At 41.2% G+C, this 21,244-nt stretch overlaps 1 protein-coding gene across 3 annotated transcripts in view; it reads right to left on the bottom strand.

Moving 5' to 3' along the window:
* ATP13A5 (ATPase 13A5) overlaps positions 1-6,500 on the bottom strand; it is a 113,861-nt gene extending 107,361 nt beyond the window's left edge. For 2 of the 3 annotated variants that reach the window (XM_021070061.1, XM_005670077.3), the window contains exon 1: positions 6,247-6,499. In XM_021070061.1, the coding sequence (XP_020925720.1) occupies positions 6,247-6,309 (63 nt within the window). In that variant the 5' untranslated portion in view covers positions 6,310-6,499. Of the gene's footprint in view, positions 1-6,246 lie in introns of all 3 variants that reach the window. The other variant, XM_021070060.1, reaches the window with a different exon arrangement.

Here is a 21,244-nt window from a genome sequence, read left to right on the forward strand (position 1 = left end):
GATTAGATCAGGCCCACCCAGATAATCTCTTTTTTAAAAAAATCAAAATATAATTGATTTCCAAGATTGTGTTATTTTCAAGTGTACAGAAAATTGATGCAGTTATTTTTTCAGATTATATTCCATTGTAGGTTGTTACAAGATGTTGAATATAAGTCTCTGTGCTGTGCAGTAAATCCTGGTTGCTTAATCAATTTTATGTACAATAGTTTCTGTTTGTCCTGTACTCCTAATTTTTCCCTCCTTCCTTTTCCCTTTTGGTAACCACAAGTTTGTTTTTCATGTCTATGAGTCTTTTTCTATTTTGTATATAGAACCTTTTATATTATTTTTTCGATTCATAATGTAAATGATATCATACAATATTCATCTTCCCTGATTAATTTCATCTAGTATAATATTCTCTAGGTCCATCCATGTTGCTGCAAATGGCAATGTTTCATTCTTTTTCGTGGCTAAGTAATATTCCATCATGTATATATACCACATCTTCTTAAGCCAGTCATCTGTTGAAGAGCACTTGGATTGTTTCCACATCTTTACTATTATAAATAGTGCTGCTGTGAACGGTGGGGTGCATGTATCTTTTTGAATTAGAGTTTTCACTTTTTCCAGATATATGCCCAGGAGTGGGATTGCTGCATCATATGATAGCTCTATTTCTCATTTTTAAAGTACACACCATACTGTTTTCCACAGTGGCTGCACCAATTTACATTTCCATCAACAGTGTGGGAGGGTTTCCTTTTCTCCACACCTTTGCCAGGATTTATTATTTGTAAATCCATTTTTGCCATACAACATGACATAATCAGAGGAGTTATAGTTCATCATGTGTATGGGTGCCACCTGCTCAACCAGAAGGGATTATACAAAGGCAAAGTTCTTCAGAAGGGAGTCATGCTAACGAGATTCTGCCACCACAGATGGTTAGGAAGTTCTTTCATGAGGAAAGTAAATGAGATTGGACTCTGCCGCCTCTACTCTGTTCTCCACATCAGCTGCTCAACCAGTAAAAGACAACCACCATGACTTTTCTTTGGAGAACTCTTCCCAAAGTCTTTTAAATCGTTCTTATACAGGTCAAACAGTTCTTACATAAATTATAGCAGGACTTAGTTCTTCTATTCTGCAGAACAGATTCCAACAAGATATCCAAGGACTGTTTTTGAATAGCTATATCATATCAGCAACCAAAATCCAGCCATAAACAAATAAAGCACTTTTTCGTGAATAGTTACAAGCCCAAGTCTCTAATACTGTCTCCTTGTATTTTTATAATAACTTAAGAAAAAACTTAATAATGACTTGTTACACTGCATTTTGCCAATTTCTCCCCTACTATCTGGCCTAAAGAACTTTTTAAATCTTTGGTTTTTGGCCCCGCCCACCAAATACCTGGGCCACCAATTACAAGCCATAGCAGTAACACTAGCCACAGCACTGATAACACTGAGTCCTTAACCACTAGACTACCAGGACCTCTGAGAACTTCTGGAATCTTTGTTCTGTCACTTACATTGTTCTGTCTCCCTCAAAGCAAAGGGGCAACTGAAGATTACATAAACTTACTTTCATCCAAGTGCTAATATAAATGGTGACTGAACCCAGGAAGGGGACAATAAAGCTCACTTTTTAATTTTCAGTATACGTCATTTGAGTTTTGTTCTGTTTGTCCATTAATGAAGATGAGGGGTACACATGAGTGTTTAAAATAATTCAGATGTTCAAAATTCCTGATTTCTCTTACCAACTCTTCACATATTGTTTTTAGAATGACCTAAAACAATTATCATTCCCCAAGTTTAATCAGAGAAAGGATAAATAGTCACAACATCAATTTTACTTACTATATGTATTCCTGTAAATTTTAAAGCCACCTGACAACTCTTGACTCCTTGCATGTAAATTTATATTTTCATAGCATTTCTTACATAACCTTGGCAAACCTTGTGAACCAGAAGGGGTAATTGATGTCATTCTCAGGCAGCCAGCAAGGTCCCAAAAGATGGCCACAGCCACACAGTCAGCAATGGAGCCTTGGCTAAGATCGGCTGCCATAAGTCCAAAGATCCTCCAACTCTTTCCTGGAAAAAAAGCTACCATGACGGGAAGTGCACTCTTATCAAACCCGTGTCCTCCACACCAAGCGGCTGTTTTGCCTTCTGGGGCTGCACCCACTTGTGATTTTGACTAGCACAGGGGAGCACTGATGGATATGATGACTCTTTTTATCTCCTGGAAGAGTTATAATAATGCTAAAATGATACCAACCATTCACTGAGAACATTGCAAGCTTTCCTATGGTGGTTCCATGGTACAGGAGTCACAGGAAAATCTGCATATACACACACGCATACACATACCACACACACACACACACACACACACAGGTAGTCCTCTATGAATACATACTTGTGAAACAGAGCACACTTTGCTGCCCCTTTTAGAGAGTCACAAAGAACTATAGTGTCCAAAGGGCTCTGAAAGGCCCCGCTGGTCTCAGCCTGCCTGTTTCACCTTGTATTTCTCAAACCTAATTGCTAGGAAGAAAAGGGAGCTTTCTTATATAACAACACCCATTAACAATATTGTACCAGAAGCTATTTTTGGAAAGGCTGTCTTACCTCATTTAATCCTTAGCACAATTCTGAATGGTAGGAAGGACTATCCCATTTTACAAATGACTCAGAGAGGTTAAATAACTTGCCTGACAGGATCAGAATTTTTTTTTTCTTTTTTTTTTTTTTTTTTTGTCTTTTTGTCTTTTTTGTTGTTGTTGCTATTTCTTGGGCCACTCCCGCGGCATATGGAGGTTCCCAGGCTAGGGGTTGAATCGGAGCTGTAGCCACCGGCCTACGCCAGAGCCACAGCAACGCAGGATCCAAGCCGCGTCTGCAACCTACACCACAGCTCACGGCAACGCTGGATCGTTAACCCACTGAGCAAGGGCAGGGACCGAACCCGCAACCTCATGGTTCCTAGTCGGATTCATTAACCACTGCGCCATGACGGGAACTCCCAGGATCAGAATTTAAAGCCGGATCTGCCTGAGAACAAATCCCATCCCATTAGGCGCTGATTTATACAGCTGGAAAGCTCTAGGCTCACTGGGGGTGTCGTGTTGTGAGGATGCTGTGGGCTGTTAGTCAAACTGTAGGTCCTGGAAGGACCTCAGTGATGACAAGAAAAACTGACTGCAAATGGAGGGGCTGATGAAATACCTGGGCAGAAAAAGGAAAGGCTTTTAGGAAAAAGTCAGGTGAAAAAAAAAGAGACCATTGGAGTCAGGCAGTTGTGGGAGGGAGGAGGTTGGGAAGGATGCTAGAGGCCTATACAGTGAACGTACCAATCACACAGGCTGTTGTGAGGGTGATGTGAAATTTTGCTCCCAGAAAAGTGGGGGCCGGAGAACAAGAGATAATACAGCGAGATTCAATTAGGGAAGTCCGGCCATGCCTGATCCCCTGCCTTATATTCGTGCTGAGCTCAGCAAAATGACCCAAGACTGCAGTGGATACTCCACAGGCCCTTTCTATGCATGGAGGTGGTTTTTAACAGCACCTCCTTCCACACAATCAGGTGCTTGTTTACTTGAAATGACTGCAAGTGGAAGTCAGATGGGGCCACTATGGGGAACCTTCAGGAAAGGAAGAGCAAGCGGGGAGAGGTTGTAAAGTCATGGCCCGACAGCCCCCAAAGGCTGAAGCTAGACCAGATCCCTGTTGAGTTGGGCCTACTGATTATCTAAAAAAAATTAAAATAGAAAGTTTCCAAAATTTATAATAAGGCTATTTCGCATAAGCATACAGACTTCTTAGCTTCCCTTTCAAACTTGAAAGATCTGACACCACTGGGCCTGTGACTTATAGGACAGCAGTGTCCAGAGGCAGGTGGCAGCTTCCACTCAGCTATGCACCAAGATCACCCCCTGTACGGTGGGGCCTACCTGCCTCACTGAGTTTCCTGATCTGCCTGAGCAGGATTTGCATCTGTGCTCTCTGCCTAAGCTCCCCAAGCAAGATTTGTGGAGGACAGGTCAGTGGCCCCTCCTCCTCCCCAGCATGCCCTAACCATGACGTCAGCGCGGTGGGAGACCCAACAGAGTTTTTTGGTGGATTTCTCTAGAATTGTTTGATCATCAACAGAAAAGAAAATTGTGGCTCCTAACCGGTTATTTAATCCTTTGATATCTATGCCCCCCTCTGTGATTAAGAGAATTAAAATGCTAGGCTCTAAATTGACAAATATAGCATCCAGCTAGAGAGAAAGAAAGAGTAACCAAAGATTTTCATGAACACTCATCGACATGTTGGAGAAAACAAACTGGAACAGAGTTATTTGGCGGAGAACACAGATGAGTAGCTTTTAATTCATTACATCACTTTAGTCAGAGGATTTTAGAACCCTGTTCCACTGTCAAGATCAGTGGGGTACAATAATGCAAGCCACCATGTGAGCCACTTTGTAATTTAAATTCCCCAGCAGCCACATTAAAGAAGTAAAAAGACGTAGGTGAAATTAATTTTCATAACATGTTTTTATTTAGCCCAACATATCCAAAATATTGTTATTCCAATGTGTAGCCAGTATAAAAATTATTAATGAGGTATTTTACACATTGTTTTTACAAAGTCTTAAAAATCTTGTGTATAGTTTACACTATAGCACATTTCAATGGGGACCAGCTAATTTTCTAAAACCATGCATGGCCAGTGGCTGTGTTATTGGACAGTGAAGGTTTCAGTGAAATCATGTATGTTCTGTAGTTTCACAAATGTGGGTAGATGGGGAGAGAGTGGATGTGGCTTTCCCACGGGTCTCATGGGGAACTGGGGAACGAGCAGGCAGGAAACTGACACCCTGGCTGATATGTGACCCAAACGCTTTGGGTCCTTTCCAGCCTCCCTTGCGACCCCTCTGTTCTGCCCTCCCTCCCACCTCCACCACCCTTTGTCTAACTAGAGTCACCACTGCAGGGTGAACAGCACAGGGCATGGAGGGGGAAGGAATGTGGCTGGATAACCAGCCTGTTCCCTGTAGGCTGAGGACCTCGGGCAGGTTACGTAACGTCCCAAGCCTCAGATTTCTTGTCTAGAAAAAAGGATTAATTCCTTCCCCGAGCTTTAACTCTTCAGCACCAAACAGACACTGTGAGAGTTTTTAATGACTGTTTTTCAAGGTTTATAGGTGTTTGGTGGAAGGGGTGGAGGGGAAAAAAGGATTGGAGAAGTAACAACTTTTTTTTAATAGGTGCTAAAGCCTGGGCCGCAGTCCAGTCCTTCTTCAGTACTGGGTACCTAAACCTCTCCATACTCTTAAAGGGTATGATTTCAGACCAAAGCACTCTCCATTATGCAGGTATACTCAAAACAAAAGAGTTTTTAAAAAAATTTTTTTAATTAATTTTTTTAGGGCCACAAGTGCAGCATATGGAAGTTCCCAGGCTAGGGGTTGAATTGGAGCTATAGCTTCCGGCCTACATCACAGCCAGTGCCATGCAGGATCCGAATTGTGTCTGTGACCTACACCACAACTCATGGCAATGCAGGATCCTTAACCCACTGAGTGAGGCCAGGGATCGAACTGAGTCCTCATGGATAATAGTCAGGTTCGTTTCCACTGCCCCACAATGGGAACTCCAAATTTTTTTGTTTGTTTGTTTTTTTAAAGGGTTTCAGTCTCCTTTGGCAGGATACTGCTGTGCAGCAGAAATTGGCACAACACTGTAAATCAACTAATAAAAATTTAAAGAATGAAAACTACAATTTACAAGAAGGCACACAAATATCTTAAAATAATTTAAAGAAAATATTCTTAATTTTTACTTTTTAAAATTTAGTTAAATCTTATTACATATTTATTAAAATAAAACTATTTGTAGAGTTGGGGGAAAAAAGAGTTTCAGTTTTTGCCTGAATTCGTCCAATTACATGGAGATGCAGATAAGGGGGGGAACACCTCAATGAGCATCCTGTAGGAATGCACCCCTGTGCTCTGCAAAATGTCTAAGGACGTTCCAATCAAAGCACATGAGGATGACAGAACACCATCATCCAGAAGACACAACTTTCTTACCCCGGCAGGTCCCCCACCCCCAACCCCTGACCATAAAAGTGTGCCTGTGACTCTCAGGGCGCCTTAGCGGACTTAAACTTCCCCAAGTCCTAAAGCCAACACTCTCCCAAGTAGCCCACAGGCTCAGGTGTTTTGAGAAGAACACAGTAAAAAGAAGAGGAGACTCACCAGTTCATTCTCCTCTCCTGGATTGAGCAAAGCCCGATGGTCTTTCCTACTTTTCTCCTCCATCTGACCTGAACCTCCCAGCTAATTCCCTGGAGAAATGCCAAAGCCGCTGGGGCTTAAGTGAACTCGGAACAATCACTGCTTGTCATTGCTGTTCGCAGGTGCTTTTAAAATCTCCTAGCACACACCTTACCTATTAGGCCACTAAAGGAAAGAGAGGAAATACTTTCCTCAGGCACAGGATTGGTCTGCTAACTTGTTTGTTGGGTGCGTGTGTGTTAATTTTTAGTATTTACTTACAGAGCTAGATGGGAGCACTTCCAGACACAAGCTGTTGGACTAGGAAGAGAATTAATTTCATGGGCTGTCCATGAATGTCTCAGCCAATGAATAGGAATAGCTACTTTGCCAAAAATCTGAGACAAAAGGGTTAACTAGTGAGAGATAAATAAAAAGCCAGTGGATTTTGGAAACAGAATGGGCCTATTGGGAGTGACAACGAAAACTGAAAGAAGGGAGTTTGGCTCAAACAGGGAACATTGGGATCATTTTGGAATCAGGAAAATTCTAATTCTAAACCCTATCATACGGATGACCCTGGACAAATCATTTGAAATTTCTTTTTTTTTTAATATTTTTTTTTTAATAATCTTCTCTCTTTTATTTATTTATTTATTTTTTGTCTTTTTGTCTTTTTTTGTTGTTGTTGTTGTTGCTATTTCTTGGGCCGCTCCCGCGGCATATAGAGGTTCCCAGGCTAGGGGTTGAATCGGAGCTGTAGCCACCGGCCTACGCCAGAGCCACAGCAACGCGGGATCCGAGGCCTGTCTGCAACCTACACCACAGCTCACGGCAACGCCGGATCGTTAACCCACTGAGCAAGGGCAGGGACCGAACCCGAAACCTCATGGTTCCTAGTCGGATTCGTTAACCACTGCGCCACGACGGGAACTCCCATTTGAAATTTCAATTTTAGGTTTATAATAGTTAACATGTCAACAATAAGGAAAGAGTGGATATGAGGCTCTAAGGTCATGTTTGTAAAAGCCCAACTACAGCACCTACTTTGTCTCAGCAGCATGACTTCAGATGCAAGCACCAAGAAAGAGTCATAACATATCTTAGAGTGGACATGAGACCCAATTCTCACCAGTACTATACAAGGGAAAGATGGCCAAGGACAGGAATCCTCTGGGAAAGAATGTCCGAGTGACAAAAGGGTGAGAACCTTCTTTATCCTTTACTTTCTTCCTTCCTTGAAAAATGACATGTGAGGATGCAATGCTTGGAGCATGACCGCCATCTTTAGATCATGAGGAGGATGAAAATCACTGTGTTAATAGTGGTAGAGAACAGGAGAAAAGGGCTTAGATCCTCATGATACCACAGAGCCACACACTAAGCCTGGGACTGCCTAGCTCTAGACATCTTATTAAATATACAGCTAAAAAAATTTTGGGGGTGGGGAGTCATGCCTGCAGCATGCAGGCATGCACTCTTGGGCCAGGGATTGAACCCATACTAAAGCAGTGATAACATTGGATCCTTAACCGGCTGAGCCACCAGGGAAGTCCAGTTAAATGTTCTTAATAAAGCCACTGCTGTTTGTGGTTTCTGTTACAGCCCGAAGATACAAAATATAGTACCCATAGCAACTCTGTTCAACTCTTACTCAGCAATTAGGTGTTGAACAACAGATGTTCCAGACTTTGTGCTGGGCCCTTGGGATTCAGTGGTGGAAAGGACAGAGCCACTACCCAGAGGGAGTGTACAGTTGCTTGGGAGAGACTGACAAGTGAACAGCCTCTTAAATAGGAAAGACATTGAACTCAGACCTAGTGGGATAAGAACAGCTTCCTAAAGGAAGTGACATCTCTGCTGACATCTCAAGGATGAATACAAGTCAACCAGGTGGCAGGAGTAGGGCATAGTGGCGGATGGCAGGCACATTCTAGGCCAGAGAAGAGAACAGAATGTGTGAAAAGATTCAAGAGAGGTGAAAAAATAGACCTTATTTGTGGTATCAAGAGACATCAAAGTAAGATTTGAGAGTAAAGGGAAGGAGGGAGAGAGTTGGGCCATGAACATGGAATGTAAACAGAGCTATGCCTTCCATAAAGATTAGAGTTTGTTGATCCATTACTTTGGAGTTTATATATTTATATATAGTGGTTTTGTATGTGGCAAAAGGATTCTGTCTACTGTCCAAGATCCAAGACTTAAGCTCTTTTATATTAATGAATAAACAATCTTTCAATTTAACATCAAGTCATCTAATAATCACAACAGTTCCCAAATGTCTTGGAGGTAATGAGCTTCCTGGCCCCAGAGGTGTTCACACTGACATTGGGCCTGTTCACCATGCAGAGAACTAGGTCATCAGTTAAAAGTTTGTATTAGATAATTTTTTTCTTTTACTTTAGAAATTTTATACTAGAAAATTTTCTTCTTTTTCCAGTCAGTTGATAGCTATAAATCTTAATTTACAATGAATAATGTATTTTTTCATGAGGCATACACAAAACTCTGCTTCTTTCTTTCCTTTCCTTTTAAAAAATTGAAATATAGTTGATTTACACATAACTATATTACACAACTATATTTCTGCTGTACAGCATACAGCAAAGTGATTCAATTTTATATATATAAATATATATATGCACACGCATTCTTTTTAAATATTCTTTCCCATTATGATTTATCATAGGATATTGACTGGAGTTCCTTGCGCTATACAGTAGGACCTTGCTGTTTATCCATTTTATATAGAATAGCTTACGTCTGCTAATCCCAACCTCCCACTTCACCCCTCCCCCTACCCCCACTCTGTTGGCAACCACTAGTCTCTTCTCTATGTTAGTCTGTCTTTGTTTCATACATAGGTTCACTTGTGTCATATTTCAAATTTCACGTATAAGTGATGTCACATGGTATTTCTTTCTGAATTACCTCACTTAGTATGACAATCTCCAGTTGTATCCTCATTGTTGCAAATGGCATTATTTCATTCTCTTTTATAGCTGAGTAGTATATATATACCACATCTTCTTTATCCGTTCATCTGTTGATGGACATTTAGGTTGTTTCCATGCCTTGGATATTGTGAATAGTGCTGCTATGAACACAGGGATGTGTGTATCTTTTTGAATTATACTTTTGTCTGGATATACACCCAAGAGTGGGATTGCTAGATGATATGGTAATTCTATTTTTAGTTTTCTGAGGAACCTCCATACTCTTTTCCATAGTGGTCACACCAACTTACATTCCCACTAACAGTGTAGGAAGGTTCCCTTTTCTCCACACCCTCTCCAGCATTTGTTATCTGTAGACTTTTTAATGTTGGTGATTCTAACCAGTGTGAAGGGCTACCTCATTTTAGTTTTGATTTGCATTTTTCTAATAATTAGTGATGTTGATTCTCATTTCATAGGCCTATTAGCTATCTGTATTTCCTCTTTGTAGAAATGTCTATTTTTGTCTTCTGCCCATTTTTCTATTAAGTTGTTTTTGTTGTTGTTGAGGTGTATGAACTGTTTGTATATTTTGGAAATTAAGCATTGTTGGTCATATCATTTGCAACTATTTTCTCCCATTTTCATTTTGTTTATGGTTTTCTTTGCTGTGCAAAAGCTTATAAGTTTGATTAGGTTCCATCTGTTTATTTTTGTTTTTATTTCTATTGCCTTGGGAGACTGACCAAAGAAAATATTGCTATGATATTTATGTCAGGGAATATTTTGCTTATGCTCTCCTCTAGGAGTTTTATCATGTCATGTCTATGTTTAAGTCTTTAATCCATCTTGAGTTTATTTCTGTGTATGATGTGAGAATGTATTCCAACTTCATTGATTTACATGAGGCTGTCCAACTTTGCCAATGCCACTTGCTGAAGAGACTGTCTTTTTCCCATTGTATATTCTTGCCTCCTTTCTTGAAGATTAACTGACTGTAGGTGTGTGGGTATATTTTTAGGTTGTCTGTTCTGGTCCACTGATCTGTACAGCTGTTTTTGTACCAATACCATGCTGTTTTGATTACTGTAGCTTTGTAGTATCATCTGAAACCTGGGAGGGTTATGTCTCATGCTTTGTTCTTTTTCTTAAGGATTGCTTTTGTCATTGTAGGTCTCTTATGGCTCCACATAAATTTTAAGATATTTTTTTCTAGTTTGGTGAAAAATTCCATTGGTAATTTGATAGATATTGAATTAAATCTGTAGATTGCTTTGGGCAATATGGCCATTTTAACAGTGTGTTAGATACTCTTGAGGTTCTATAAATACTAAGCACTTACTTGCTTCACCATGTCCTCCACCAGAGGACATGCTCTACAGAGAAAGTAATCACATCTGCTCTAAGCCCCACCTCCTGGAGGATCCAAAACAGATATTAAAGCTTAAAGGATCTACTGTCAAATGCCTGTAAGTAAAATGGCTTAGCCAGCCCCTTGAAGGCTCTTAGAAGGGCCACCTATCAGGGTTTTTTTTTTTTTTTTCAGTCTTTTTGTCTTTTCTAGGGCCATGCCTGTGGCATATGGAGATTCCCAGGCTAGGGGTCTAATCAGAGCTGTAGCTGCCGGCCTATGCCAGAGCCACAGCGATGCTGTGGGATCCGAGCCTCGTCTGCAACCTACAACACAGCTCATGGCAACACCAGATCCTTAACCCACTGAGCAAGGCCAAGGATTGAACCTGCAACCTCATGGTTCCTAGTTGGATTCATTAACCACTGAGCCACAACAGGAACTCCATTATTGGGTTTTTATGTATGTAGTGGAGGGTGGTATGTAGGAGTGTGGGGGTGGGGATGTTGGGGAAGCAGCTCAGCCTTGGTGGGAGAGGCTGCTTGACCTAACCTGAAGGCTTCTTGACCTAACCTAATCACACCCTACTCCTGTACTTAGTGAGTTTACAGTCTAGTAGAAAGAAAGAAAGAAAGAAAGAAAGAAAGAAGGAAGGAAGGAAGGAAGGAAGGAAGGAAGGAAGGAAGGAAGGAAGGAAGGAAGGAAAGAAAGAAAGAAAGAAAGAAAGAAAGAAAGAAAGAAAGAAAGAAAGAAAGAAAGAAAGAAAGAAAGAAAGAAAGAAAGTTAAAAATGCGACTCTGTTATCAGGGGGAAAAAATGGAATGTGCCAGCGGGGACAGACAGCAAAATGGCTAGAGAGGGGCTCAAGATCCATGAGCTCAAAGGATTCATAGGTATCTCATGCACAGCTTATTCACTTTTGTGGGGTTACAGAGAAAACTTTGAAAATCTGGGGAACTTCGTATATTTCCTCCTCCCAGCACTAATACACATATGCTCATGTGCAGAAAATTTTACTTACATCAGATTTTATTACTCCTTATCTGGTCCAATCACCTCATTTTACAGTACATGAATTTGTTTAACAGATATTTATTGAGCTCTTCCTTTCTATAAGGAAATGTTTATGGTGTTGGAAGTGGTCAAAGCAGACAAAAGTAGCCTATGGAGCTGACACGTCAGGGGGGAAAGACTGACAACAGAAGTAAAATTCAGAGTTGGGATGTAGTAATACTGCTGTGGAAAGAAATAAGGTTACCAATGGGACTAAGCAACGTCAGTGGTGGTGGTCTGGAGTGAGTGGGGGACAGAAGGAGATGGGAAGTTGCATTTTAAATATGTTGGGCAGGGGAGTTCCCATTGTAGCTCAGTGGTTACCAAACCCGACTAGCATCTATGAAGACATGGGTTTGATCCCTGGCCTTGCTCAGTGGGTTAAGAATCTGGCATTGCCATGAGCTGTTGTGTAGGTTGTAATCTCAACTCAGATCCCACATTGTTGCAGCTCTGATATAGGCCAGCAGCTACAGCTCCAATTGGACCCCTAGCCTGAGAACCTCCATATGCTGTGGGTGTGACCCTAAAAAGACAAAAAAATAGACCATAAAAAGTAAATAAAATAAGTAAACAAATATGTTGGGCAGGGAAGGTACTACTGACAATGTAATAGTAGAGCTAAGGCATATGGCTACCTGGACCAAGAGGGTTCCAGGCAGAGGGAATATCTAGTGTCCAAATGCAGAAGTTGGAGGCCAGAAGGAGGCTGTGTGCCCAGAGTGGTGTATGCAAAGGACGGAACCACAGCACTGGAGGCAGAGAGGCAATGCTGTGGGTCTGGTGTATTTGGCACCTAGAGAGATCATTCTTTTTTTTTTTTTAATTGAAATATAGTTGCCATACAATATTATATGTTAAGGTGTAGAACATAATGCTTCACAATTTTTAAAGGTTATACTCCATTTCTATTTATTATAAAATATTGGCTATATTCTGCAGGTTGTACAATATATCCTTATAGCTTATTTTATACCTAATAGTTTGTACCTCTTACTCCCCTATCCCTATATTGCTCCTTCCTGTCTTCTCTCTCCCCACTGGCAACCACTAGTTTGTTGTCTGTATTTGTGAGTCTGCTTTTTGTTATATTTACTAGTTTCTTGTATTTCCTAGATTCCACGTATAAGTGGTATGGTACAGTATTTGTCTTTCTCTTTCAAATAGATCATTCCTTACACCTTCTCCTCTAAATGACCCATAGTTTTCAATTTGTGAAATGAAATAAGAACGATAAATAGAAAATTAACATAGATGTAAAACAAAATGATATTTTATTGGATTTTGTATGTATAATTATACCAATGAAAGGATTTTAAAAAATTAAAAATAAAGTAAATATTACTGTAAATAAAGAAGTCATGAATTAATATTTTAAATTTTATTAATGTATTTAACAAAATAAAAATACATACATTGTAATCAATAGTAAAATTGTAGTAACTAGGTATATGAATTTCAATAGAATCAGAACACCTGCAAAAGGTAAAGTCTAGGCTATTATCAAATTTTTCTACGTGATGTAAAATTTTATTTTCTTGACCGAGTTTTTAGTTTTAAAACAATTGAAAATTTGAAAAAAAAAATTTGATTTTAAAGATATCATTCAAATTCAGTAAAATATTTCAAGTATGAACTACAATTTGCACTTACCATAAACAAATATTTAAATTTGCAATGTGCAGTGTTTTACTTCTTTTGATGATGAGCCTGGGGGTTGGGTGGGGAACCTAGATAACTAAATTAAAATCAGCGAATGGAAACCTGAACTCTCTAGCTAAGTAGTTAAATTTTACATAGTTGGCAAAAAGCATCCTCTTGGAGGTGTAATCGTGGGTCATCAACCTTTTCAGCTCTTCGCAACTCAATTCTGCCCACGGGTTTATTTATTTATTTATTTATTTAGTCTTTTGTCCTTTTTTTTTTTTTTTTTTTTTTTTTTAGGCCCACACCCGTGGCATATGGAGGTTCCCAGGCTAGGAGTCTAATCAGAGCTGTAGCCACCAGCCTACGCCACAGTCACAGCAACGCAGGATCTGAGCTGCCTTTGCAATTTACACCACAGTTCACAGCAATGCTGGATCCTTAACCCACTGAGCAAGGTCTGAGATTGAACCTGAAACCTCATGGTTCCTAGTCGGATTCGTTTCCACTGCGCCACGACGGGAACTCCTGCCCACGGGTTTAAAAAGCTGCCATATACAAAGCACTGTTCTAGGTCCTAAGATGAGAATCTAGCCATGAATGAGACTGGATCCCTGCCCTTCAGCCCAGTCTACCAGCGCCAGATTCCAGAATGGAAATCTACTGTTTCTCTACTTCCCTCTTGCTGTTCTTAGGACACATATCACAGAAGGGTGTCAACTAGCTCATCACTCATGGACAGCTTGTCTCTGATGTAGAAACCATTCATTGCTTAGCTGGAACTTTGAGTTATCTTCCTCCTATAGAAACTGGGTGGTTCAGAATCTGTTGGCAGATGTTATCGTATTTGAAAGTATCTGACAGTTGGAATATCTGAACTTGTAACAGAAGACAAAGGCAGCCCAGGGACTTCTGATTAGAGTATGTGAATCAAATGGTGAAGAAATAGTCCACCTTGTCCGCTTACTGCTGTGTCCTGGTGGGTGAAGGAAAGGCTCCCCTCTTCGGCGATGGCTTTTCTCTGGGGCTCTCATTTCTGCTCCTATTCCAGGCATGGCTGCCCCTCCATCTTCCCTCCACAAGGGCAGAGACCCAAGTTGGGTAGCTGGCCTTGTTCTTTCATGGCCCTCATGGGACTCAAGTATAAGAACTTGGATCAAATCCTATCTCTACTTGTATAATTAACTTTATGCCATGCAGATTCTGTGATCTGGTGTGGGCCATGGAAGCTGTTATTATTTTTTATTTAATTGCTCCTGTTGGGAATTTTTAAAATGTAGTTTCTTTTGTCATTAAACAAGTATTAATATATTTACTCTATAATAGAGTCAGTTCTATTTTCCTAATGCTTTACATATCCCAGGCTTGGTGGCCCTCACTGCCCTTAGGTCTACCAACTTTGCTTTGGGGACTATTCCTGTAGCATTTTACATGTAAGTCAATAATGGCTCTTATCACACCCAGGAGAAAGGGTCACTCATCTTCAAATCCAAGTACTTGGTTCAGGGAGTGGCAGATATGGCAGAGGTTTAAAATATGCTGTGGAAATGAATAAATCACTCTTTCCCTGCCTAGGAAATCTGGTTTCCACTATTCCATTTTTCAGGTTAGGTAGATACTTACAGGTTTTCCTGTAGGTCAGTCAGTGGCAGAGTGAAAAATAGATCTGTAGTAGACATTGTCTGTGATCTGTTTGGACCCTCTTGGATGTCTTGATGCCTCCACAGGCATTTATGCATTTTTTTACTTTTTGATTTTTAGATCATCACCTGTGGCATATGGAAGTTTCCAGGCTAGTTCCCAGGCTAGGGGGTTGAATCGGAGCTACAGCTGCTGGGCTATGCCACAGCCAGAGCAACGAAGGATCTGAGCCACATCTGCGACCTACACCACAGCTCATGGCAACACCAGATCCTTAATGCATTGAGCGAGGCCAGGGATTGAACCCACATCCTCATGGATACTAGTCGGATTCATTTCCAATGAGCCACAATGGGAACTCCAACATATTTTTTTCTAATGTGCCTGTGGCTCTCTGCAGAGGATTGTCCTTGAGTCCCTTTGCCTGTCCTAGCAAAGACCCAAAAGTGCCTGGAGTTTAATCCCCACAAACAGCCCTGAGCTAATGACTAAGGCTGACGTCTGAACCACCACTCTCTTGGCAAGAGTTGAGACACGGAGGTGAAATTTACATTCTGAGGCTCTCTGGCAGCATCAGGTTGAGATTAAGACTTGGCCTGAAATCACATTCTCCCTCGTCTTTTCTTCCACTCTCTTACCAGTTTCTCCTAGGAATACTTCCTTAATAAAAATATGTGCACATAAATCTGTGGCTTAGTGTCTGCTTCTGGGAAATCCAACTTCAGCAAAGATGTAAGGGTTCCTAATATTTGTAATCCCCATCACAGATCAATGGAGGCACCATCAACTCATTTCTTTGGGGGGGGGTACTACTTGCTGTATAAGCCAATTTTATCTTTCCTTTCTCTCTCCTGGTTCTTACTCAGCTCCCTCACTTCAAAGCCTCCAGGTTCTTTTCTCTCTAATTGAAAATTTTCCATGTGATTTCTCTGAGTTTGGTCTAACCATTCTTTCTGCCTAAGGTACTAAGATTGTTCAGGAGAAGTTGATAGTTCATTTTATGTTGCTGGAAATGTACTTATTCTAGTAAAAGACTTTAGGCTTGCCAAAGCTTGTGCCATATTGTGCCGGCGCTCTGTGTATTTAGTAGCTGGCTAGGAACAGAAGGTCTGTTTAATTTAATATTCTGGAAGGCTTTCCAGATGGCTGGCCACAAGAACAAATCTATACATACTGCCAGTTGTGTGGCTTGTCAGCTGAGCACTGGAAATGCCAACGAGAATGGCTGTCAAGTGTTAACTGTGTTTGTCAGGTAAGTCACTGAGCAGAATCTGACCGGGAGCCAAAAAGGTGTCCCAGTGCGTCGGATCAATACCTTGGTGAACACTAATCTCACATCTCTGCTCCCCTCGCTGCTAAAAACCCTGTTGAGCATTGAGGCCAATGAAGGATGCTGAACAAAAGAACAGTGGCATTTGTGAAATTGATGTTGGGGCCGCTCAAAGAACAGACATCCAATTCCAATAACATTTGTCAATCTAAGAGGCTTCCCCAGAAAGAAAATAGCTGGGATGAAATGGGATGGTTACAACAATGGTGGATGCACTTAGGCATTCCAGAGTGAGCTGGACCCCAAGATCTATCCTAGAGGAGAATATAACCCCCACCTTGATGTCCTGAAGCAAACTGATTTTTTACAAAGCAATTCTAGATCATCTAACCTGGTTGCAGAGATGATTCCTTTGAGGTATTCAGAGCTGAGCATGGCCCAGGTATGGTTTTTCTTTTTCTCCTTTCTCTGAAAGATGGATTAGATCGAACATCTTATGGAGTGGAGGCTTTGCATACATCTTTCAACTAGCCTCAAGAATGCAAGGTATTAAACACTATTCTATATTTTTGCCTTTGGCTTGTGGCAATGCTTTCCCTTTGAACTTAGCCAGCAGGTGATTGTTTTGTCAAGAATGGAGGACTTAGAGCTTTAACAAAGAGCAGGGATAAATCGGCTCACCTCGAAGAGAGAGAAGTCTGTCAGCAGGCTTTCTTCCCACCAGGGGCTGCTTTTATAACAGAGAGTCAAGAATGCACAGTGACAAACATGGCATTTCCAAAGGAAATATATCACAGGATATTCTCTCAACATTCCAGGAGTTGGCAGGAAAATTGTAGATGAGTCTCTATGGGGACAAATGCAAGACAGCAAGTTTAGGGGAAATAATCTAAGTTATTCTTTCAGGTTTACAGTTTCTAGACCTGATTCATCTTCAGAATCTCCCAGAGAGTGTGATAAAGCTATGGCTCTCTAGGACCCATTCCAGAAATTCAGATTGAGTATGTCCGAGCTTGGGCCCAGGAATTTATTTCTCATAAGCTCCTTGGGGATCTTCATGATGGGTCGAATATGAGAACCATGTTCCAAAAAGAAGCCCATGAAGTGCTGTAGACTATTCCCTGTAGGAGGTGGGCTAACATGTGATGTGACAGCAAAAAGACCAGCTTGACACCACCTACAAATATGTCCAAATCTGGATGATATTTTACAGGTCTTTGCATGTCATGGGAGATGCTGTAGACTTGGAAGTCATCCAAGAAGGGCCAATTTAAAAAAAGCAATCCTTGGAGTCCCCATCATGGCTCAGTGGTTAATGAATCCGACTGGGAACCATGAGGTTGTGGGTTCTATCCCTGGCCTTGCTCACTGGGTTAAGGATCCAGCATTGCTGTGAGCTGTGGTGTAGTTCGCAGACGTGGCTCAGATCTCGCGTTGCTGTGGCTGTGGTGTAGGTCAGCGGCTACAGCTCCAATTAGACCCCTAGCCTGGGAACCTCCCTATGTCACGGTAACAGCCCTAAAAAAGGCAAAAAGACAAAAAAAAAAAAAAAAAAAAAAAAGCAATCCTTTAGGATCATCAGATAATGGGGCAAGAAGAGCTTCAAAGTGAAATGTAAAAAGTAAGTTGATTCTTATAGTGCAAGTAATCGATTCTATAAACCAAGGCTGGCAGTAGGCCACTCTGTATCTCATTTTAAATAAATAAGAATAGGCAGATTATTTTTTAGTTAAAAAGTAATCATTTTAAACTATTAGTAAATCATAGATAATTACACGTTAATGAAAATGGCATTGTAGTCATACAGTTCCTAGAAATTTGTAGTGTATTCATCAGTGCATTCCTTCTCTATTTCTTTTATTTACTCCACTGATTCATACAACACATAAGATAGCTGTACTATGTGTAAGACCAAGACTTAAAAATCCTCCTTAAAGCTTGAGAAATGTAGAAAAATAAATTATGTGCCATATTTAGTCTCCTTTGATGTCTGCAGTTAGGAAGGAAGTCATAAATAATATTCTCATGCCAATGGCCTGGGGAACTAAGATGTAGACATAGTCATTAATTTGCTCAAAATCACAAATTGAAGAAGTATGGATCAGAGCTCAGACCTGTCTGACTCCAAGAGACACTTTTGAAATTGACCTTATCAAAGTGCTGCGTGGCCCAGAGATGAGGTCCAACATGACGTACTTGTCAAGAGCCCATGACCTCAGTAGCATGGCTGTTTCTATGCCCCAAAGGCCTGCTCTGCTCCTGCCTCTAAAAGGTTCCAGGTGCAGGCCTGAGCCCTGCTCTGCCCTGGAACAACAGCTGTGCTAGGGTGAGGTGAGGGCAGATGCGAATATTTGGCCTTTCCTAAGTACAGCTCTTGGTATCCAGACCAAGTCAAATGATAGACTCCTTCTCAGGAGATATCTGATTGTATAAAACTGTGCCCAGATCAAACCAGTTTCCAATTAGTCATGGATTGTGGCTGAATTCTTGAGGTCCTTTCAACTTCTCAAGGCTAAACTTGGGCTGGGTCAGGAAAGAACTGACTCAGCTTTCAGATAGCTATGGAGCCCTCTTACCTTGCACTTTGTCCAGATCAAGAACACAGTGTGATATTGGGGCTCCGAGCCACTTTCTTGGAGTACTTTCCCCCTAAGTGTTCCTGCCTTCATTTTCACCAGATGAGCCTTCACATCCTGAGGAAGTATCCCTCTTATCTTTATAGCCTATGTTTCTCTGGTCACATAAACCTGGGACCATAGTCAAAAACAACATCACAGAAACAATGCTGTGCTGAAGTCCCTCCTCAGTCACTGAGAAGGTCCACGGAATGCTGAACCCAGGGCTCATGGTGACAGCATGCCCTTCCCTCCTGCACAGACCAGAATGCCACTCTGAGATGATCTCTGCCGCTTCCATGAGGTTTCTGCGGGTTTTATCTGACCCTGAGATTGGTTGCAGGGGACCACAAATTGCATACCACTTCAAGTCCCACCTCCCCATTCTCTGTCTCCTTTAGCCACTTTCTACTTCCCTTAGCCATTTGGAGACATGCTCAGACTGTTCATAACACCTATGTATCTCTGTGTGACACTATCAGCCATTAGCAAAATGCCTCTTCCTCCGGTGCTTGAACAGCCAACTGACAGAGACCACAGATGGATTCCCTCCACCCTGCCTTTATTACTCTCTGACACATTAACCACAGAGTGGGCCTCTATTTCTATTTCCATCCCTGTTCCTATCTCTATTTCTATCTCTATCTCCATCTCAATCTCTATCAATATCCCTATCCCAATCTCTACCTCTATTTCTATTCCTGTCCTTATCCTTATTTTTATCTCCAGCCTTACCTTCATCCCTATCCCTATCTCTATCTCTAACTCTATCTCTCTCATTTCATCATACCTTTCTCTTCCTCAGGCCCTTGCAAAACTTGGTAAAGGTAGGGTGAACCCAGAGAACAGATTAAAAAACACATAGTCAGTTGTACTTGAACTTTACCCCTTTTCCCTAATTTCCAATGTTTAGTTTTCACTCAAGTTTGCTTACCTCCATTCTCTTTTCCCTTGGGTTAAGTATCTTCCTAGGAAAGTCTTTGCACTCACAAGTAAACCTCTAGTGTCCTCTACATATGAGATAATCTTTATAGCATTTACCTAGATCTTCTAAGTCCCAGCTCACTCCCCACACCCACTATATAAATGTACAGCCAAACTCATTAAGCACAACATTGGAATCACTATACTTTGTAGTTTGGGTTGCTTTTATTCATAGTCCTATTGTTGTAGTTAAGCCTTTGTACTGAATAGAAAACAGATGTTCACAGACAAAGGAGGAGAAATAAATCAACAAAATGTCCCAATGATTATGTTTTTTTATTCAATCATGCCACAGCTGCTTATGGAGTCCCAACCATGGCCCTGTGCTGGACGCAGAGTGGGGAGATGAAATGAATCAAGCTTGGTCCATACCCCCCAGAGAATGTGCTCTCTAGTTAAACTGGGGTTGCGTAGGAGTTGGAAGAAGTTAAAACACTACAGGACCATAAGACAAAGTAAAAAGAGCTGCCTGCTATAAAGGATGGCTTTGTAGAGTGTGATGCACATGCCCATGAAAGAGATCTCCTTTTGGCTTGGCAGATCCAGCGGTATTCTAATTGGGTCTTGAGAAATAGGTGGTATTTAGATGCATGGAGATATTTTTTGATCACTCCAAAGAGAAAACAGCATGAGTAAAGGTATTGAGGTGGGAAAGTGGTTACTGTATGCTGGGAATAAGGGAGTTACTAAGTGCTGGGAATAATAATTTGCTTCTTTGTAGGCAAAAGAGAAGGAGAAATGGCTTCGATGAGGCCAGATGTGGCCAGTGCAAAGGGTCCTCAGGTCCTTACTAAACAATGTGTATTTTATTTCATAGATAATGTAGACTATGAAGGGTTTCTGACCATGAACATGGCATGATCAGAGTTGGACTATAGAATTCATAGGGAACTTGAGAAGCAAAAATAGAAGAGACCTCAGTTGGGGAGACCGGTTAAGATACTCTTATATTCAAACAGGAGGTGGCCAACAGCTAGGAGGAGAGTAGATTCTACATGAGAGATACCACCAAGACAGCTTGTAGGGACTTTAAGAACTGATTGGAAGGGTGATGGGTCGGACTTTTCATTGCATACTCATGTTTGTGGTTACAAAAGGAAAAATCCTCACTTACCCACAAAGCCTTCATGATATCACACAGAGCCAACATTTTTGGCTTGATACAATGTGAGTGGTCCCCCCCGAGTTGTGCAACATGTAATACATGCAACATATGTGAGTCCTTCCTGCAGCATAGTCACCCTTATCCACAACTTCAAATGCAATTGTGTTTTCCTAGCCCACATGTGCACAGCTTTCATCACAGGCCAGTATTTTGTCAGATTGTCCATGGAGTCAAGGAGAGAGAATTGGAAGGAGACAGCAAGGAAATAGAGCTAAGAGGACCTGGGTTAGCCCTTGAGTGGACTCAGTCCCACCATGGACAATCCTCTACCACATGTCACACTCTTTTTCCCAGTGGATAAGCTGATTTGATTCACAGAAT

Source organism: Sus scrofa, chromosome 13 (assembly GCF_000003025.6).
Source record: "Sus scrofa isolate TJ Tabasco breed Duroc chromosome 13, Sscrofa11.1, whole genome shotgun sequence".
NCBI lineage: Eukaryota > Metazoa > Chordata > Mammalia > Artiodactyla > Suidae > Sus > Sus scrofa.